General features: G+C 48.8%; 1 protein-coding gene across 3 annotated transcripts in view; it reads right to left on the reverse strand.

Annotated features, from left to right (window-relative positions):
* Positions 1-21,062, reverse strand: part of FAM120A (family with sequence similarity 120 member A) — a 110,580-nt gene that overhangs the window by 2,153 nt on the left and 87,365 nt on the right. The window contains exons 12-17 of one of the 3 annotated variants that reach the window (XM_058566076.1): positions 17,325-17,439; positions 11,988-12,197; positions 10,099-10,282; positions 9,421-9,558; positions 7,141-7,282; positions 6,584-6,680 (exon numbers count right to left, since the gene is read on the reverse strand). In XM_058566076.1, the coding sequence (XP_058422059.1) occupies positions 6,584-6,680; positions 7,141-7,282; positions 9,421-9,558; positions 10,099-10,282; positions 11,988-12,197; positions 17,325-17,439 (886 nt within the window). Of the gene's footprint in view, positions 1-6,583; positions 6,681-7,140; positions 7,283-9,420; positions 9,559-10,098; positions 10,283-11,987; positions 12,198-14,412; positions 16,036-17,324; positions 17,440-21,062 lie in introns of those variants that run through there. The other 2 variants (XM_058566077.1, XM_058566078.1) reach the window with 2 other exon arrangements.

Raw genomic sequence — 21,062 nt, forward strand, 5'->3', positions numbered from 1 at the left:
TCTGTCAGATACCCTGTTCCCTCCAGTCTATACTCTCTGCCCTATGCATATTGTCATATACCCTGTACCCTCCACAGTCTACACTTTCTTTGCTCTATGCATCTTCTGTCATATACCCTCTTCCCTCCACAGTCTATACTCGCTCTGCTCTATGCATATTCTCTTATATACTCTGTACACTGTGTAGTCAGTACTCTCTCTACACTCTCCATAGTCTCTCTAGTCAATACACAGAGTGGGGCTGGAAGTGACCATCACCTTTTCCTTAGGGACACCCTCTTGTACACCAGGGGTTATCACGTTCTCCCTTGGGCTCAATTTCCCACAATGTCTTCTCCTTTTAGTGTTCAATCCTAGAGTTCTGAAACAGTAATGTAAACTTTTCCAGAAGTCAATACTACTGTCATTTTCCCAGAACCTTGAAAAAAATAATTAGTATAAAAATATAGCAGGTCCAAAAGGGGAGAAAAATAATCCTGAAGATTTCGAGTACATGTTTTCAAACCTCCAAACCCTCAGCCTCAGGAAAAAGTCCACTCGTCGAACTAAACAAACACTTGCAGCGGTCTCGCCAGTGGTGACGGAGCAGCCCCTGCCAGAAGCCTGCTGCAGGAACTGCGTCTGGGGCCTGTTCATTGGGGAACCTCCCCACAGTCACTCCTGGGAGAAGTGGGGAGTGTGCACGGAGGATGCAAGAGGGCTAAGAAGGAAAGCCAGCCCCTACCTGTTTGGAAACAGACATTCCCTCTCTCTACAGCCAATAATGCTTCCTGTGAGCCTTGGCCACTGCGAGGTGTCCCCCACCTCTAAATGCTCCACAAGCCTCCCTGACCCAATGACACATCCACTTAGAACTGGCCCCAGCAGGAGGTCAACAACAGAGATGGGAGAGCCGGGCCAGAAATCTCAGGAACAAGCTGCCCTTCATCATCTCTCTTTCTCAAGGGGCAAGAACATTAACGTCACCCAAAAACAAGCAACAGAAAGTACCAAGATGGAACCGCCCAGAACGCCATTATGAGCAAATGGGGATGGAACCACATCCTATGGAGAACGAAATATGTCAGAAAGGCATGTCCATCAAAGACCAAGACTTCGTCCTCTGACTTGAAATGGGCTGTGATGGGACAGGATAAGGATGAGCAGCACAGAGCAAACCAAGAAAAGCCAGAAGTGAGGTGAAAAATTTTGGGAAGAATTCAAAAGAAAAAGAAAAAATAATTCCAGAAATGAAGACTAAACTAGAAGAAACACAACACCAAATAAACATCATAATCCCTGAAGAAGGTGAAAAGGAAGAAAAATTTTAAAACCAGAAAGAAACAAAGATAGAGAAGTGTAGACCAAATCCACAAGATACCACTTCACACACATTAGGACAGCCAAACTCAAAGACAGATAATAACAAGTGCTGGCGAGGAGGGGGAACTGGAACCCTCATACACCGCCAGTGGGAGTGGAAAATGGTGCACAAGCTGTGGAAAACAGCTGGCGGTTCCTCAAATGCAAACATGAAGTTACCATACGACCCAGGAATTCACTCCTACACGTGTACCCAAGAGGACTGAAAGCATGTCCACACAAAAACTTGTACATAATGTGTACAGTTAACCATACTGTCTTGTATATTTGAGAGTTGCTAAGAGAGTACAGTTGTCCCTCGGTATCCGCGGGGGACTGATTCCAGGACCCCACAGACACCAACATCTGTGGATGCTCAAGTCCCTTATATAAAACGGCACAGTATGTGCATATAACCTATGTACCTCTAGATTACTTATCTCTAGACTACTAGATTCTCTCTGGAATAATCATCTCTAGATTACTTACGGTATCTAACACAAGGTAAATGCTACGTAAATAGTCGTTATACTGTATTGTTTAGGGAATAATGATAAGGAAAAAAGTCTGTACATGTTCAGTATAGATGCAACCATCGTAGGCCTCTTGATCGCAGTTGGCTGAATCAACAGATGTGGAGGCCTGACTAGATCTTAAAAGTTCTCATCACAAGAAAAAATATTTTTTAACTATGTGAGGTGATAGATGTTAACTAGACTATGTGGAGACCATTTTGCAATATATACAAATATCAAATCATTATGCTGGGGGGCAGCCCCATGGTGTAGCAGTTAAGTGCACACGCTCAGCTGCTGGCGGCCCGGGTTCTGATCCCGGGTGCACACCGACGCACCGCTTGTCAGGCCATGCTGTGGCAGCGTCCCATATAAAGAAGGGCATGGATGTTAGCCCAGGACCAGTCTTCCTTAGCAAAAAAAAAAAAAAAAAAGAGAGAGAGGAGGATTGGCAAGGACGTTAGCTCAGGGCTGATCTTCCTCACCAAAAAAAAAAAAAAATCATTATGCTGTACACCTGAAACTAATAGAATGTTATATGTTGATTATATCTCAATAAAACTGGGGGGAAAAACCAAACTTGCATATATGTTCATGGCAGCATCATTCATAACCGTCAAAAAGTGGACACCACCTGAACCTCCACCCACAGACAAATGGATGAACAAATGAGGTCCACCCGCACGAGGGAGACCCCTCAGCAACAGGAAGAATGAAGTGCTGGAGTGCTCACAACGCGGGCACCCACGTGCGAGTGCACAGACCCTGCAGAGCCCGGCTGTCGGGGGCGGGGCTGGTGACTGCTCACGAGTCAGGGGCTTCTCTCTGCGGTGACCAATGTTCTGGAATTGCTGGTGCCTGCTGCATACCCTTGAGAACAGACTGAACTGCACACTTTAAACAGGTGAATTGTGCAGTATGTGAGTTAGAGCCCAAAGGAAGGAAGAAAGAGACGGAAGGACTGCAGAGCAAGCCGAGCCCTGCAGACAGACCCAGAAGGACCAGCAGCAGCAGAGACAGCAAGGCGGAGGAAAAGAACAGAAACGAGAACCAGGGATTCAAGAAGACTTCTGATGTAAGACAAGATCTGACATTGCGTCTGGAAAGAGCGCGTCAGCCCGGAACGCCCGGCAGCAGGGCACACCACTCAACTTTGACGGAAAAACAGGAACAGCTTGGGCATTGAGGCTGAACAGCAACGAGTTCACAGGGAAAGCCATGGACAGCAGAGCTTTACGACAGAAGAAAATGACGTAACGTAGGTAAGATGCTTGAGAAAGACAGGCTTTCCATTACTCGGAAAACAGGCTGCTTTCAAATTGAATATTGTTCCCATCAGTCCTCCCTGAGGACTCCACTATGGGACGAGCCTCAGAGGGACAGGGCAGACCCACAGATGCAGGCTGGTGGGGCCTGGGACGCAGTAATCTGCAGAGCCAGATAAGTGAGGCTAAAGGACAGCATGGCAGGTCATGACTGTGGCTCAGACCACGGAGACAGCAAGAACACAGCTATTTTTTTAAATGTGAGAATGGTAGGAGAGGCTGGAGGGAGCATACAGCAACATTTTAACTCTGCTCAGTGATTGCGGTGGCGATGATGGTATTAGCTATGGCGAGCTAACTGTGAGTGCAACATGGGATGGAGTAGAGGACCAGTTATGAGACATTCTAATTCAATCACCTTCTGGGCTCTTAGGAACCAGGATTCTCAGGACAGAAGAAAGGACATATAGATACAAACATAAACAGTGAAGGTTAAGTCAAATTCCCCAAGTCTTAAATCTGAATCAGAAGAGTCAACACAAACTCTTGAGGTATTTCATTGCAAAAAGAACAAAGCAACAGCACATGTATTTATGCCTGTGTGTGCAGAGAACATACAAGCGTGTATGCATACACCTCTCCCCTGTAGCTCTGTCCACAGGAAAAGCCACATATACATGTCTGTGTGTGCACAGTACATACGAGCGTGCGTGTGCACACCTTCCCCTCTAGCTCTGTCCACGGGAAAAGCCACATATACATGTCTGTGTGTGCACAGTACATACGAGCGTGCATGCGGACACCTTCCCCTCTAGCTCTGACCATGGGAAAAGCCCAGAAAGAGTAACTGGGCATGAAAGAAAGGACACAGAGATGTAACAGGGAAGAAGCTCAACAAAACAAAACCCTGTAGTCCTCAGTTTGAATTGGAAACATCGGTGTGAATTCATGAGGATTTTACCTTAGAAAATACAACAAAAAGTATGTCGGATGTGTGTGCACGTTTATGTACGAAGAAAGAGGACTCTGTGTGTCTGTGTGCACAGAACACCAGGAACAGTGACAGAACCGATGGCAGCCAGAGTCCCTCGGTGCCCAAACTGCGGTCTTGAAAGGCCGTTTCCCACTGAAGAAACCACGAAATGAAGAGAAACAGCTGTCCCAGATCTGCCGGGCCAGGTGATGCCCCAGACAGGAAACTACCGAAGCCCAAAGGTCATGGCCAATGGCCCAGTGGCCAACGCCGGCAGGGCTAGCCGCAGGACCACGAGGGTACCGTGCCTCTCCTGTCAGGGCTATAAACAGGAGGCTATGGGAAGCATCTTTTTATCAAAATACCCCAAGAAATTAAGAAAAAGATATGATGGAATGAGAATATCTTTGTTTTGCAATCCCCAGTGAATGAATGGATCTAGTCATTGAGGATCAACAGTCCTCACGTAAAAAAAGACAAGCAGACACGACAGCATGCAGCTCCACTCCAGCCCTGCCACCGGGACAAAGCCGTGTCTGACGCAGCATCCAGACCCAGCCCCCAGGTGCGAGAAAGACGGGGACAGAGCCACCCAGGGCACGGCCCCACGAGCGAACTCAGCAGAATCCACAGTGAGCCTGCGGGGGTGCCGGGTGGCCCTTCAACAGAGGAGGTGAAGGAAAGCGCCAGCAGAGACGGAGGAGACGGAGCCCCGCTGCGGGTCCAGGGACACACACACGGACAGCCACCAGAGAGGCAGGAGAGCCTGGAGGTCAGGCACTTTCTGGGGTCACGGTGATTCTAGGCAGAGGAGGCAGCAGGCTGGCGTTGGGACGGCCCGTGAGGGGCTCTTGGTGTGGCCGGGAAATGCGCTACATCCCTCAGGCATCAGCCATGTGGGTATTTGCCTTAGAACTCATGCAGCCACACGTGCTGGGTGGCATCTAGTATCTACGATTTATACGTGGAGGCACAGACTCACTACAAGCACCTCAGGAAAGGCCCCACGTCCGCTACGGATGACGATGGCCCACCACAAGGGCCGTCTTCACAGCGTGGGCTCTGGGTTGGGACACTAATAAGCACAGCGTTCTCCACCCTCTCGTAAACCTGTCAAGAGGCTAAGAGTGCCCTCAGCTCAAAAGGGTGCCTCTGAAGGCGGAGGAAGACCAGAGTGGGGCTCGGGGGAGCCAGAATGAGCCAAGTACCTCCCCTTGCTGGTTGCCGTCCTGCACAGAGGGGCCGCCTGGCCCTGCTGTCAGGGAAGGAACAGCCTCTGCACTTGACCTGTCTGGTGTAGTTCATGCAAACAGAAGTTACCGAGATGCTAAGATCACCTGGTAAAGGCAGAAGTTTTTTTTCTCTTGGCCAATTAAGTTTCCAAATATAAGCTATTAAGTAGGAGTCACAAGAGTGTACTCCTCCTAATGTTCACATGGATGGCATGGGAAAAACTGCACACTGATTAAATATCCTAAGTCAAGAGGTGAGACGACATACAACAGTGTCAGGGCTGACTAGTTGGCCCTGAGCTAACATCTGTTGCCAATCTTCCTCTTTTTCGCTTGAAGAAGACGGTCCCTGAACTAACGTCTGTGCCAGTCTTCCTCTATTTTGTATACGGGATGTTGCCACAGCATGGCTTGATGAGCAGGGCGTAGGTCCGCACCCAGGATCTGAGCCCGCAAACCCCGGGCCGCCGAGGCAGAGTGCGCGAACCCAACCACTACACCACTGGGCCAGCCCCCTGACTAGTATTTTTATTATTTATTTATTTATTTTGTAAGGAAGATCGGCCCTGAGCTAACATCTGCCAATCCTCCTCTTTTTGCTGAGAAAGACTGGCCCTGGGCTAACATCCGTGCCCATCTTCCTCCACTTTATATGGGAGCCGCCACAGCATGGCTTGAGAAGTGGTGCGTCGGTGCGCGCATGGGATGCGAACCAGCGAACCCCGGGCCACCGCAGCGGAGCGCGCGCACTTAACCGCTTGCGCCACCGGGCCGGCCCCCTGACTAGTATTTTTAAAAGATCATTCCCAAGGGGAAATTCGTCAGGACCCAGGTCCTAAAATAGTATATCCAAAGCGGAAAAAATTCCAGCTCTTCAGGGACATAGGCATGTGACTGTTTCCCCATGGGCTGATCCTCTCAGGGAACAGCGAGTCCCCGGGGTCCAGGAGAAGGAGAAAAAGGTGCACTGTCCCAGCACTGAAGGCCACAATTTTCTTTTTAAATCTTAAATGCTATTTACCTAAATAATGTTTCATAACACAAGCCCATTAACAGCCCCTGGACTATCCTCAGCCCAGTCCCTACGAGCAGCTGTGAGCACAAGACCACACTCCGTCTCGCGACAACCACACCAAGACGATGAGGGTGGAGGGAGTTACACCTGGTGAGCGCCACGTGCACTCTTGTGTTAGAGGCCCCCCCACAGCTACAGAAACATCCCACCACTGTCCCAACTGGGCGCAGCCCTGCTCTTACCTGCATCACACCCTGGGTTTTGTAGCCTCTGCCGTAGTACCTGCCACCTCGTCCAAATGTTCTGATCACCGGGGTGGAAATAACTCCTCTTGGACGCCTGAACAAAGAAAAGAAAACAACAGCAAACAGACTTGAACCTGTTATAGACAACGTTTAAACGTTTAAATAATATAAAATGGATATAAAGATGTCTAATCTTGTGCTATGGGAAGCACTGAGTTTATAAATCATGGTCACACCAAAGATTTATGCCAAGGAATCAACCTTATTTTTTTGTCCATATCCAGTGCATTCAATTTGAGAAATAATACAATTCAAAATTGCTGCTTTTTTTAAACATTAAAAAAATGGTTAATTGAATAATGTGTGGATGATTATTTAACACTGGTCTAAATAATTACATAATGGAATGCTATGCAACCACTAAGAATGATGTCAAAGAAGTGTATATTTAATGATATAAAAACGTTTCTAGTAAACTCATAATTCAGAAAAGCAAGAACAGCAAGTGGCTGTTTTTTATCTATACAAATACGTTTTCATTGTTCAGAACTCACCCTCTTGCTGGTCCTCCAACGGAAACGACCTGCAGGGGAAAAGGCCCGCGGCCCCCACGGCCCCGTCTGCTCCCAGCCCAGTGGCCAACCACGGTGCCAGCTATTTCTAGCTTCCCTCCCTGAGAAGGTATAGGTTGGATTCCTACAGGAAAAATAGATTAAAAAAAAACCAATCTTTACAATCACAGAATTAAGAATAACAAAGAGAAGCAAGCAAGAAATGTCTTTTCAACTGTGGTTTCTATTTCATAAGAAGCCCCCTTCTCTGGCTTTGTGCAGACTTCTTGTTTATGACATGGACTGTATGTGCACACTGCTTGATTTTAACAGTTTTAACTGTTGTTAAAAATACACCTGAAAGCAGGACAAATACGTTGGCTGTTCAAAGACCCCGTGACAACTGACAGGGGTCACAACTGCCACCTGTGCAACATAGAAACAGACCCAACAATGTCCTGTCGCTGGGCACGTGGCACGCCGCCTGCATCACCAAGATGGAAATCTGTAAACTCAGAAGGATATTCTCTTTGGGTAATTCCTTCTGAGTTTACCACCTTAACCAAACATCACAGAAGTTAATCAGTAAATGTAGCCTGTTAGCTCCTATTGTACTGTTAAAACAGAATTCCCATATGCAGGGTCACAAATATTCATTGTATTCACTAACTTGTATTAATTATTGGCAGCCTGCATATTCTAAGGTTTTCTGACTTACCTAAGAAAATTCTCAAATAATTAGCTGATAGCAAAACTTCTGATAAAAACAAAACAGAACAACAGTCTTATTTTCCGGCAGATGGAATGGATTATAATAAACTCTCCCTCATCTTGGCGTCAGCCATGAGGATGAGCAGCCAGGCAGCCTGTCCAACAAAACCTACAACAAGCTTCACATCTTCCAGTAGCCACATTAACAAGGCACAAAAACAGATGAAATAAGTTTTAATAATATATATTTTATTTAAGCCAATATATCCAAAATAATATTAATTTCAACATGTATTCAATATAAAAAACTAGTAGCGAAATATTTTGCATTCTTTTTTCCATATTAAGTCTTTAAAATCAGATGGGTACTTTGCACTTAGGACACAGCTCAGTTTGGACGAGCCACAGTTCAAGTGCTCAAGAGCCATATGTGGCCAGTGGCTACTACCCTGGACAGCGCAGATCTCAGTTCCAGACACAGTCGGGGGAAGTCAGGGAGCAGGCTCCTCTCACCATTTCAGTCTAAGAAACCACTTCCGACCCCACGTGTCCACAGTCAAACCTCCCCCTGAGCCTTTCATCGCGACTGCGGCCAGCGTGAGGGTTGCAAGGAGCTGAAGCCGACCGTGAAGCAGAGAGCACGCGTCACTGTGCGCTGCACGACGCGCAGGACAGGAAGAAGAACGGCCCGGACAGCGGGAGAGCCAAGGGAGGAAGGAAAGGGGCATGCAAGTCCAGGAGGGGGAGGAACGGCCCCCACAGCCACCGAGAGGGCTGCCTCGTCTGCGGGAGCGTGACTCCTACAGAAGACTCTCGTTAGCCTCTGCAAGCACCCCAGGGAACAGCTGGAAAAGCATTTCTGGTCAAGAGACAAAGGCCTGCGTATCCTATAAGTTACTCAAAAATGTATTTAATAATCCTGTATTGTGACTTGATGGCTAGATTTAGATCTGCAGTCCTAAAATGCAGGATCGTGACAAAGCCACAAGTCACAGGCTTCTAATTACAACAAAATCACAAGACATTATTTCAAAACTAAAGGTTAAGGCCTTTTTTTCTCCCTTGCAAACCTAATACAAATGAGAAGCAATGGGAATTTAAAAGAAACTCACTTATTTACATATCTGATATTAGATCTTCTTTTAAAAATGTTTCTATGAAACAAACCATGATAAACTTTTTATGCCAGGAATTCTATTATGACCTTAGAATCTTCTATATAAGCATAATCCTCTTTACCAAGAGGGGCTGTCAGGGAACACGGTCAGAAGAACACGACAGCGGGTGTTTTTGGGAGCCCGAGCTCTCACGGGGGGCGACGGTCGGGGGCCGGGCACACACAAGGGCTGCGTATGGAGACGCACTGGCCCCGCTGGAAGGCGGAGATGGGCCACAGCAAAGCTGCCGTGGAGCCGGGGACAGACGGGCTGGGAGAGGACAGCAACGAGGCCAGGCCGGGGCCCAGCGGAAAGGACGTGGTGCTGAAGTCAGGACAGGAGAGGAGGCAGAGAGCCAGCTGGCACGGGGGACTGCTGGCGGGCAGAGCTCTAGGAGGAGGCGAGGCATAATTACCGCCCTGCGACTTGCTAGTCCTGCTGCTGTCACTGCCTGAGAAGGCTCCGCAGTGTCCTGCCGCCGTCGCCACGCGGAAGGCACGGTAAGCGCCTGTCGCTACAGTTTCCCCATAGGGGCCTCCAAAGCCACAGACTCCTGTGGGACCCGGGTGGAGAGAGACGGGAGAAGGCGTGAGGAACCAGGTTCAGGAAGAGCCACCGCAAGGCTTTCGGGCAGACAACCCCCGTGTCCTGCGGTTGTTCTTACACCGTCAGCTGCCAGGGAGGGGTCTCCTGCCCCTCTGGTCACCAGTGGAGCAACACTGACACCTCACCCCCTCTCGGGGGAGCCTCCTGCGACCGGGCACCTTCACCCGGGCTCTGCCACTGGCCCAGGATGTTGGCTCAGTGGAGGAGGGCTCCTCTGACCTCACGTGTGAGAAAAGCTTAAATCACCACGTGAGCAGAGCTTTCAGCTATGCTGACCAATTTTCCAATCTCGTCTCTACAATGGCTCCTGTAGCTCCCTCTCCCTCTCCCATTATCTTTTCCGGGATCAAGTCTGCTCCTTTCTAAGGAGAGCTGTTGCTGCAGACTTCACAACTAAGCTGACAAATTCATCACAAGGGCTCAACACAGCAAGCTAGCCCCATGAAGAAGGCTGCATGCTGCGTGTGTGTCCCTACAACACACTCACCTGCGAAGCCCCGCCCTCGGCCCGGAGCCGGGGGCACGGGCCCCAGGTGCCTCGGGTACACGGAGGCGGGGTAGAAGGGCAGCGCCCCGGGCGGTGGGAAGGGCAGGGGGTGGCTCTGCCGGGAGAAGCTCAGCCCTTCCAGGATGCTCTGCCGCATCTTCTCTACCTTGGCAGCTTGCTCGGCCTGCAAGTCAAGGACCAGCACATGAGAACTTGGTTCACAAGGTTTCAATTGAATCGGAATGAACAGGAGAGAAATAAGACACATGAACTGCTGGACCAGGTCTACTCATTTACCCATAAATAACACAGTCACAGTTTGCTCACCAACACTGGTTTACAGAACGCAAACATGACCAAAAAAGCAAAAACGCAAAAAAATTAAGAGAAATCTTAAGCTCATAAACAAACATAAACTTAAATTCCTACTTTCCCAGCATACCTTCAGGTGAGAACCATTTACTGTAAAAGTTATTAACTGAAACAGTTTGGTTCTCAAAACCAACAGTTCCGTCCTATCCGGACAGATGGTACCGGCAGCCTTCCTTCTGGGCGTGCTCAAAGGGCAGCTCACACCTGGAAAGTCGACCCGCCTATCAACTGAGCACGAGGTCAGCAGTGACTGAATTTTACAGAGGGGACCGAGCAGGTGACACACGCTGCTCAGGGAAGCCTGGAGCCCCAGGTGTGAGGCTGCCTGGAGAGGACTGTTCAGTGGTTTCATGTTAGTCACAGCATGGAAACAACACAGCTGCACAACTGGGGACAACACAACTCGTGAGTGTCAAATGGCACTGCGAAAAAACACCTAAAACATTCAACTGTAGAGTCTTTTGTTAATACACACGGAAATACACATACCAACAGCCAACATTTAACCAGAGAATTTGAAAATCTGCTTCCTCTGTAAATCTGGCCTTGGACTGAGCTTGACTTAAGAGCCACGGTGGCACATGAGACAATGTGTGTTTTGGAGTCTAAGGTTTAAAAGCTGGAAGCAAATGTGAGCCTCTTTATGCAATGGGACAGGATAACCTGATAATCTCCTTCATTTTATTTTTAAATTAGGATTTTAAAAAGTACAGTTGATCCTCATTATTCATGAGTTCCACATCTGCAAATTCAACTACTTGCTAAAATTTACTTGTAACCCCAACATCAACACTCATGGCATTTTCGTGGTCATTCACAGACGTGTGCAGAGTGGGGGAGAGTCTGATCTACTGGCTGAGGTTAAAGAAGGCGACACTCTGCCCTCTCCTTTCAGCTGCGACACTGTAAACAGGTGTGCTGCTTTCCCCATCTACGCAGTGCCAGGCTTCTCCTATTCTCGTGGGTGGTTCTGCTGTTGGAAATGGCCCCACGAGCAGCTGTCTGGTGTTCCCAAGGCCAGGCTGTGCTGTGCCCTAGGGAGACGAGCTCGTTCAGGCTGAGCCAGAGTCAACGGCCACTGCCCCAAGGTCAATGTCAGCAAACTAACAATATGTCTTCATTAAGACGTCTTTAAACAGAAACACGATAAACGAGGCTACGTGCTGAGTGGTGGATGAAGACGCTGCGCCCAGAGGCTCACAGGAACCTAACCCCGTATTTCCCCTGGGAGCAGAGGTTCAGTATTGGGTAATTCAGTGCTCAAGGTGAATTTACAGAACATAATTACTATGAATAATGAGAATCGAGTGTACACCAGGAACTCAGCGCACATGGCACTGAGCTAACATTCAGTCACACACTGGGCTGGGCCCAACCTAAACCAGAATCCTGTCGCACAGACTCATTACAATTCTGTACGAAAGATGACAGATCAGCCAGTGAGCATTACTTCATTCCAGCTGGGGGCGGCCGCCAACCCCTCCCTGCCCCTTGCAGCCTGCATTCCTGTAACTGACCTGACCATCACAGAGGTCGATGAGTGGGGTTTTTTCCCGGCTTGCTTTGAGGAGTTTGGACTGGAAGAGCTTCCCATCAAAATACATCCAAGGACAGCAGTGTTCCCAGGGCACTGGCTGGCCACACGCGTCGTTTGCAAACAGGGCCATGTCCACGCCACTCATGAAGAGAGCCGACAGCTGAATGCCTCGGGGGTCGAGGTTCTCAATCTTAAAATGGAAAAGAGTGATTTCTATGCAGTAAGAACTCTACAGTATCCAATTCTTGCAACGTCTGACTACAACTCTCCACCATTACCAAGGACATCCCTCAACCATCGCCCCGCCCCCTGAGCAGACCCATCATTACTTCACGGGGACCTAGCACTGGCCTGTCCAGACAGACAGATTTTCTATGTTACTTAACAAGTTTAGAGACTGTTTTAAAAACATACTGAAATATTTCAATTCAGAATTTGTAAAGCATTATACAAGTGTAAAGTAACACTGTATTTAAGGTGGACACATGACAAAGTAACAAATTACTAATAGTCTCCTTAGCAGTTAAGAAGCCCACAAGTCATTTATGAAATAAAATTTTACACTTCGGATTCTATATACTGGGAATAGATTAACAGAAAGGATGTAAAAGGAACATTCTATTAAGATTCTGCATTTTCCAAGTAGTTATGTTAAAACATTACTTGGTATAAGTTCATTCTAAAGCTTCTACTTTATATCCACATTATTTTATGTGTTAATGTTTAGATAGCAACTTATTAATGAGACTGTCAAAATGTTTTAGGAGAAATGGATAGCTTATAAATGAAAGAACACAACAACAAAAACATTGTAACTGGACCATGCAGACTATCGGAATCTCGCTCCTCTCCCTCAGTCAGCAATGCTGGGCCTCCCTGCCTTCCTTCATACACACAGCCCTCTCCTCTAGCACCCGATGCGCAGGACAAGATACACACTGACAGATACAGTCAACTCTTGATTATCTGTCTGTGAAGGGCCTCACTTGCGGATTGTCCCGGCCTGGGTCTTAGCTGTCCTGGTTTCTGTCTTCCTACCTTGTATGCTTATTGTCTAAGGTGATGGCATCTCAAGAATGCAGTCTACATGGGATATCAACCTAAGCAGGCATAACTGTGAAGGTAAACTGGCTTTTCATTAAACAGAAAAAAGATCATTCCAGTGCCCAATACTGAGGAATTTATGATCATCTGCTGTTTTGTGCTGTCAGTGTCAACATTCCCCATTATCAGCTGACACTGTGTTTTGCAACCTCTTTTGTTATTTTTAATTTTAAGTCAGTGCAAGTTCAGAACTTCCCAAACCTGCGGAAGTCCGTCCACCCCTTGCAGCCCACCCTGCTGGCTCCTGCTTCTCCCAGTGCTGGGAAGGGAAACTAAACACATCCAGTTGAGGGCCGGTGGGGCTGTGGTGATGGAATTAGATGCATTTTATACTTATGAGCAGAAAGTGGAGTAGAGAGGGTCAAAATGGTAAAAATTCCCCTGACTGACTTAGATCCCTGCAGGCCCCACCTGCCTCTGCGCTGCACAGAGGAGTGGAAACCTTCCTCCACTGAGGGTCTCCAGGCTGAAAGAGGGAGTCTCTCCTCCCCAAACGCTGATGCAGTGGGCATGGCACAGCACTGGTGCCAGCCCGAGCTCAGGGCTGCCTGTGTGGACCCTTGGCCCCAGCCTCTCTGTGGGGATAAGTGCCACCGGTCTCCAGCCACTCTCTCCCCGCCAGCCCTCGGCCTCCGGGGCCAGAGGTGGGGGGACATGGCCAAGGCCGAGGGCGCAGAGTGGTGATGCTGAAGGTGCTCTGGAGACGTCTGCTCTGCTCCCAGGCACCGCCACAGGGGCCAGCAACGCCCTCCAGGGGAACTACGAGGCTTGATGTTGCCATCGTTTCTTAGTCCCTGCTGGTACCGGTCAGATCCACACCCAAACCCTTCCTTGACTAACAGAGCTCAAAACCACTCTGGCAGACGGCCGGGTGAGCACTAAGGTTAAGCACGGACAGCCGGTGCGTGAACACAGAAGCACTCTCATTACAGCGAGGAAGCTCCTGGCGCCCTGACGGAGGAGTGGAGACATAACGTCTACGTCATCCACATACCCATATTTATTTTAATGGGCCTCATCATCAGTTGAGGATCTGTGTTCCTATGGGTTTAAACAATGATTTTCAAGTCAATTAGTTTTAGTAATGACAACTACCATTCAATTAGCAGAGAAAAATTCATAAAATAAAAGCTGTCTAAATAATGTGGATAATATCTCAATTGTGGATTTTGCTTCATTCGAAAAATTGTTTAAATTATTTTACATAGTGTTTTATATTTCTTTCCCTAAATGTTAACTATAAAAATAATACTATCTAATATGTGTGGGTGACAATAAACACGTATCAGATGCCACTCGACAGATTTTCACATGGACCATCTCAGTTACGTCTCAGCCACCATACGACACAGGAGCTGCTCTCAGTACTCTGTCTTACAGATGGAGAAACCGAGTCACAGAGAGCTCAAGGTCACAAAGCTGGTCACTGGCAGTGCCAGAACCTGACCGTGATCATGGAAATGGCTGCAATATTCACATTCCAACCTCACTCTCTCATACCAAGTAAGATACAGTATTCAACATCATCCAAAGTTCCTCAACTAGAGGAGTAGTGACAAGACTTGCTGACGTTTTAGGAAATTGAATATGGAATTTAACCTCAGGCCTATTAGCTTAAGAAGCAAATCCCAGGGAGCTGACTCTGTCCAGCTCCTAACAGGCTCCTACTTCAATTTGCCCTATTTCCTGATCTGGAACGTAATTCTTTCGGGTATCACAGCTGTGCTGCATGCCCCTAATAATGTCTTCAAAGCTCTTCATTTTCCATCTTTCATATTCTGCACTTGGCATGTGAAACTGTTAAGAGAATCTAAGGCAGTTACAGCGACGTCACAAGCAAGAGAGAAAGAAACTGGACGGAGGTCAATCTGTGCCGAGGCCCCTCCACACACTGTCAGTGCTGACACTCATGAAGGACCAGCAGAAGTGCCTAAGAAACACACCAGGGAAAACCCGAGGGCCGTCCACCACATCAAGGTCCTGGGGCCATGCTGGACGCTCAACGTTGACGGTAACGGCAGGCAGATGCGATGAGACTCCTACAAAGTCATCTAAACTAGTGGTTTCAACATCTTTTCCCACCAAACCTCCCATCAGAAAAGCCAACAATAGGCCTCGCTGTCAGAACTGGGTCTTTCTTTCTCTTCTCTTCTTTCTTCTCAAAGCACATAATAGGACAAAAATGGGAGAAGAAAAAGTGTCTGGGCAATCCACACTCTGGGTCCCGGCCCCGGGAACAGCAGCAGAAATCAAGAGTTGACTATATCCTCAACAGTGAGAAAAGCACCGTCATTGCTTTTGATTTGGCAAAACAACTTTAACGGTTAAATGAAAACGCAACTTTAAAATTCACTTTTCTAGCACTGAATTTTGGGACCCTCAGCTCTGCACGGGGATTTGTGTAGCATTTAAATAATGATTATTCCTTTCAGTTCTCAATCTGATAGCTGAGAGCATCTTTGATCTTAAAAAAAGCCAACTACCTTTCCCCCCAGCGAATGCTGTCATCTCCCCTTCCAGCTCTTTCGGGATCTATGCTGCTAGTGAGTGGACCCTGAGGGTGCAGGCTGTCCTGGTGAAGGGAACGCAGACCCCAGACCAGCAAGAGCCAAAGGCACGTGGGCGGGCCTGAAGTCACTGCACATGACACGGCCTTTCTAAACACGGCTCTGGGAACGCCTGCTGTAGAGACGGATCAGGAGAAAACCATGAAAGCGCTAAGACCTCAAAAGAACCAAAATGAAAGCTTACAGTGGCACTATCTTTCAAAGTTACATCCTATGTGCTGATCCAAAAATGAAAAGGATATGGGAGAGAAGATGAACTCTGAGTAAAGCAACTTGATGGTGAACAGGCTTGGTGGGCATACCTGATACCTGGCGGTCTGATTTTCAGAACTGGGATGTCAATACTGATGTAATAATCTAAATAAGAGAAACAGGAAGCAGAGGTAGAGGGGTGGCACCACACTGCAGCAACAGTACTTCCAATGCCCCTGAGCACAGCTGGGGACGAGGCAGTGATGGCACCGCCAGCCCAGGACACGGGAGGGGGGGCCTGTGCCCGGGGACCCCAGCCAAACATTCCACAACGGAAACTTAGATTCAAAACCATTAAAAATAACAATAATTTCCATCTAACAAACAGAAAAGCTTAATCTACAAAGTAAAGAATACAATACATTAAAGAATACAAGTAAAGAATCTCCTACGTTTTGTTGTCTTATTTAGCTTGTTCCAAAGTCATCAGAAGCCTAAGGTGACCACAAATGACATGGGCTCTGCACAGTTGAGGGTCACTCAACACCAAATTACTGAATTTAATTCAATAATTTAGCGGAAACCAGAAACTGACTGAGCCCCAACTGCAGAATACTGAAAATCTATAAAGCGAGCCTGAGACTCCTCTGCAGGGACAGCACGCCTTCTCAAGAAGGGCACAAAGGTCTACACTGAAGGCGGCTTTGTCAAAAGAGATTACTGGATTACAAATCAAATTTTGGAAAAAAACAAACAAATAAATAACCAATGGCAAAGAAAAAACCAAAACCCTGCACATTAAAAAGAAAAGGCAGATCCACTAATTTAGCTACCTCTGAAAAGTCGTGAACTTTCTAAAATTTAGTGTAGAAATTAGAAAGCAAGTACAGCCATGCGAACACAGCGACTGATCCACGTGCACTGCGCAGACAAGCACACCAGAAATCAGGTGGAACGTGGAGAAATTAACTTGTCAAAACCACGGAAGAACACAGGGAGCTGGTGTTCAGGAGTCAGAGGACAGGATGCTGATGCAACGAGGACCATGCAAGGGTGCACGTGGTCCTCAAGTGGTTTCTAAAGGGACTTACAACACCAGGAGGGCAAAGACTCCTTTTTAGAGAAAACGAATGTGGCAATTAGGAACAACGGGACGAAATAAGAAAAAGAATCCTGGCCAGATGTTAGGAAATTCTTAAGACCAAGCCCTCCCAGGGTCTGGGATCCCACCTGAAACAAAAGCAAATTTATTTCCTGATGTGAAAAACAAGAATAAACACCCACTGGTAAAGAAGGGAAAATCTACCGGACAAAAGTAGACTCGACCGTTTCCAGGACTGGGAAGGCCCTGGAGTTCACGCCACCAACACGACCCGTTCAGTGCACTGAGCGCGCTGCCCACTGAGGCCAGTTGTGCCCCCAGACCTCCCACTCGAGGATGAGGCGGCCCTTACCTTGAGCTCCTGCAGCTGATCAGGCTCATAGAGTTTGGGGGACAATGCCTGGGCCAGGAAGGCGTCCAGCTCCTGGCGACGCAGTATCCGTGCTCCAGGCCACTGCACCATGTACCTACAGCGGGTGGACAGAGAGGGCCTGGGGTCAGGACGGAGCGGTCAGCAGTCACACAACCTGGCGTTCGGGTTCTAACAAGACTCGGGTGACACAAGCTGAGGGGCCTGCACAGATTTCTTACCCAGCTTTTCTGTTTTCCCTGATGATGCGATTACAAATGACACAACTTCTCTGTCCTGCAAACCCATGAAACACTAGCTCCCCCTCCCCAGCCCCAGGCCAGACGTTCCTTTACAAACTATGACTCAGAAAGAAGACCATCTTGGGGACAGGCTGGTTTTCTCAAGATCTTCCCTGCCAGCAGAGACTCAGCACTCAGTCGCCACAGCAGGACTCTTCTTGGTTAGAACACTTGCTCTTTCTCTAGCGGGCTTTCTACTCACATTTTAACTAGGTTACCATTTACCTCGTTCTCACTCTAAGTCCTCAGAGCGCCTTTCTGGAGGCAGAAAGAGTGTGGAGTGTGCACATAAAGATAAGCACGTACATAAACACATAGTTTAAATACCCTGAAACGCAGCTCCCTTGTTAGCCCACACCAAGGGCTTCACAGTCAGGAGCAAAGTGAGGGCAGCGGATAACTCTCCCTTGCTCACCTCCTCTGTCCACACTGCTCCCACCTGAGCACGGACAGTGTTTTCAATCCTCTCACGTTGCTCAGTTTTCTCCAGACATTCTCCCCCCTGCCTTCGCCCTGGACCTCGAGTTTCCTACCACAGACATGCGAGGGTATCTTCGGTCCCCGTTGTCACCCCTCCTCTCACTGCCCTTCAGAAGCATGGAGGCTGGGCAGAAGCAGGTCCCCGTGTCACCTGGGGAGCAATGCTGTCTGCCTCTGACAACACAGATGGGGAGCTGGACCCTGGCTGTGCTCCCAGGGTATCAAGACAGGCTCCACTGAGTGTGAGTCTTGTGTGGGAGCTCAAGCCCTCCATCCCCCTTATTTATTAATTTCACTTCCTCTAGGACTTAACCCAGTCCGTCCTCACAAGAACGGGAGCTCTCTGGGATAAGGACCTCGTCTGCCTTTCTCAACTGCACCCCGGGAAGGCCTCCTGCTCTGTTCTGGACAACTTGCTTCGCCCTTACTCTGAACCTCTGCTCAGATCTGGCCCTCCCAGTCTCCACAGAGAGGCTTCTAGAGATTTGGTTGCATTCTTGCCCCATCCTCCTGGCTGCTGTCGTGACGTCACACTGAGAACTTAAGGAATGTGTGGGTGCTGACATGGCTAGCGAAACATCAAGGAGACCGCCATCTCCCCACTGGGTGTGCCTGCCCCCAAAGCAGAAACAGAATCTGACCGTGAAGGAGCACTGACAAATCCAGACTGAGAAACAGTCTATGCAGAGGCTGATAAACTGCACCCAGGGGCTGGCCGCCTGTTTGTAAACACCATTTCCCGGGGCAGCCACACCCGTTCGTCCACGTGGGACTATCTGCAGAGCCCTGGTCCACAAGCAAACCAGTGCTCGCTCTTCAGAAACACCCAGTTGAAGGGAGACGAGGAGCTGTCAAGGCTGGAGGACACAGCAGCTGACCACAGCACATGCCAAGATTTTCTGTTCAAATAAAGGACAGTATTGGGACAACTGGCAGAATCCGAGTGAGATCTGCAGATGAGGTGTTTCAGCATTATTTTCCTGATTTTGATAAATGTCCTTGTTTTTTAGGAAACACAAACTAAAGGGCTCAGGGGTAAAGGGCACTGCATCACAACTTCCACTCAAGGGATTCAGGACAAACACACAGACCCACAGAGAGAAGAGGAGAATGCCACCGCAGAGCGTTAACGTGTGGGGAACCTGGGTGACAGACAGCCAGCAACTCTCTGTACTAATCTCACAATTTCTTTAAGTTTGAAATTATGCAAAAAAAAAAGATTAAAGAAAGGGAGAAGTCTTTGTGGATGACAGCCTGGCCTTGAGATTACTGACCCTGCCCTGCCCCAGCCATCAAGGGCAAGGGTCACGTGCTCAGCCTCCAGCAGGGCCACCTGACCTCGGCAGACCCTCTCCTGTCAAAGGCTGCACCTTCTACAGAAAAGACCACTGGGCCACCAGCCGCCCTCGGTGGGCCCTCAGAGGCTCACACCAACACCCGGCTCAACCTCGACCCTCCCACGCTCTTCATCGGAAACCTCACACCTCCTACTCGGCATGTCCCCACACTCTTAACAGGTGGTGCCTATTGATCACACAGAAGCCATGCAAGGTATCCGCCACCTGCTTGTCCCGTGGCCCAAATGCAGAAGGTAGAATGGATTCTCTTAATGGAAGCAAGTGGACCAGCCTGTGCCCTGGCCCAAACCCCAGGGACTTGTCCCGAGAGCTGCTCTGCCTCATCTCCCCAACGAGCTCCTCCTCGCAGGATCTAAAATTGTGAGTCTTCCCAAGCAAGAAGCTCCTTGGCCCCATGTGCCCACCCTGCTCACATGACAGTCTCTTCACGACCAAGCACGTCACGTGGCTTCCACCAAGCACAGGGGCCTGCCCTGTGCTCCCCGTAGCTTCTCGACGCCACAGAGACGAGCATGGGCAGAGGCTCACTCAGACACGAAGCCTCTCCAGTTCCTGGGATTACTGGTTACATTCACTAATCTCTCAAGTTCTAAAATGAGTACATTTTTTATAAACCACCACAAAAAAATCAACATAAAGATCATCTCAAAAACGGGGACCAGGGGGCCGGCCCGTTGGCACAGTGGTTAAGTGCACGCGCTCCGCTTCAGCGGCCCGGGGTTCGCAGGTTCGGATCCTGGGCGCACACCGACGCACCGCTTGTCGAGCCATGCTGTGGCAGCGTCCCATATAAAGTAGAGGAAGATGGGCACGGATGTTAGCCCAGGACCAATCTTCCTCAGCAAAAAGAGGAGGATTGGCATCAGCTGTTAGCTCAGGGCTGATCTTCCCCACAAAAAAAAAAAAAAGGGGGGGGGGACCCGGACAATTCTGAAATCTGGGAAGACTTTGGAAATGGACCTAAAAGAGGCGGAGCTGTTTCTGGGGTAACGGCTGAGGAAGGGCCACAAGGACCGAGACAAGTGGAGAGGACAGCGGGATGGCCACGCTGCCCAGTCTGTGCACGTCAGGCATCCGGCGCCCCACGAGGCCGAGAGCGTGAACAGACTAGATGTGAAGACGCCAGCATGTCACGGAGCGTAAAGTGAGCTTTAGGGCCACACTCCCACCAACACCACAGCGGCTCCTCCCACACTACGTGCTGCGCCTCTGTCCCAGGGCAGCCACACGGGCCTGGGGGGCAGCACACGGCGCCCTCACTCAGGCCCGGCGGGCTCTGCAGGAGAGGTAAATGGTGGACAGTCAGCTGACCCACTGGATTAAAGGCCACACATTTTAAACTTGGAAGAAATACAAAGTAGCCAAATTTATTACTGCTAATTTGATCTTAGAGCACCCAAAGTCTTAATCTTAAATTTCTGGCTAATATAAGATTTTTAGTGATAAAACCAGGCCCAAAAATGAATTTTCCATCAGAGAAAACCTAAGATTCTAAAGCCAAGACAAGGAACTAGTCTTTCCCACTAGCTAAACCTCAGTGGAGCTCAAGACAAGAAAGTGCCACACTGTCCTCTCGTCGACCTCATTTAATTAAGGAAGGC

This window comes from Diceros bicornis, chromosome 22, assembly GCF_020826845.1.
Source record: "Diceros bicornis minor isolate mBicDic1 chromosome 22, mDicBic1.mat.cur, whole genome shotgun sequence".
Lineage (NCBI taxonomy): Eukaryota > Metazoa > Chordata > Mammalia > Perissodactyla > Rhinocerotidae > Diceros > Diceros bicornis.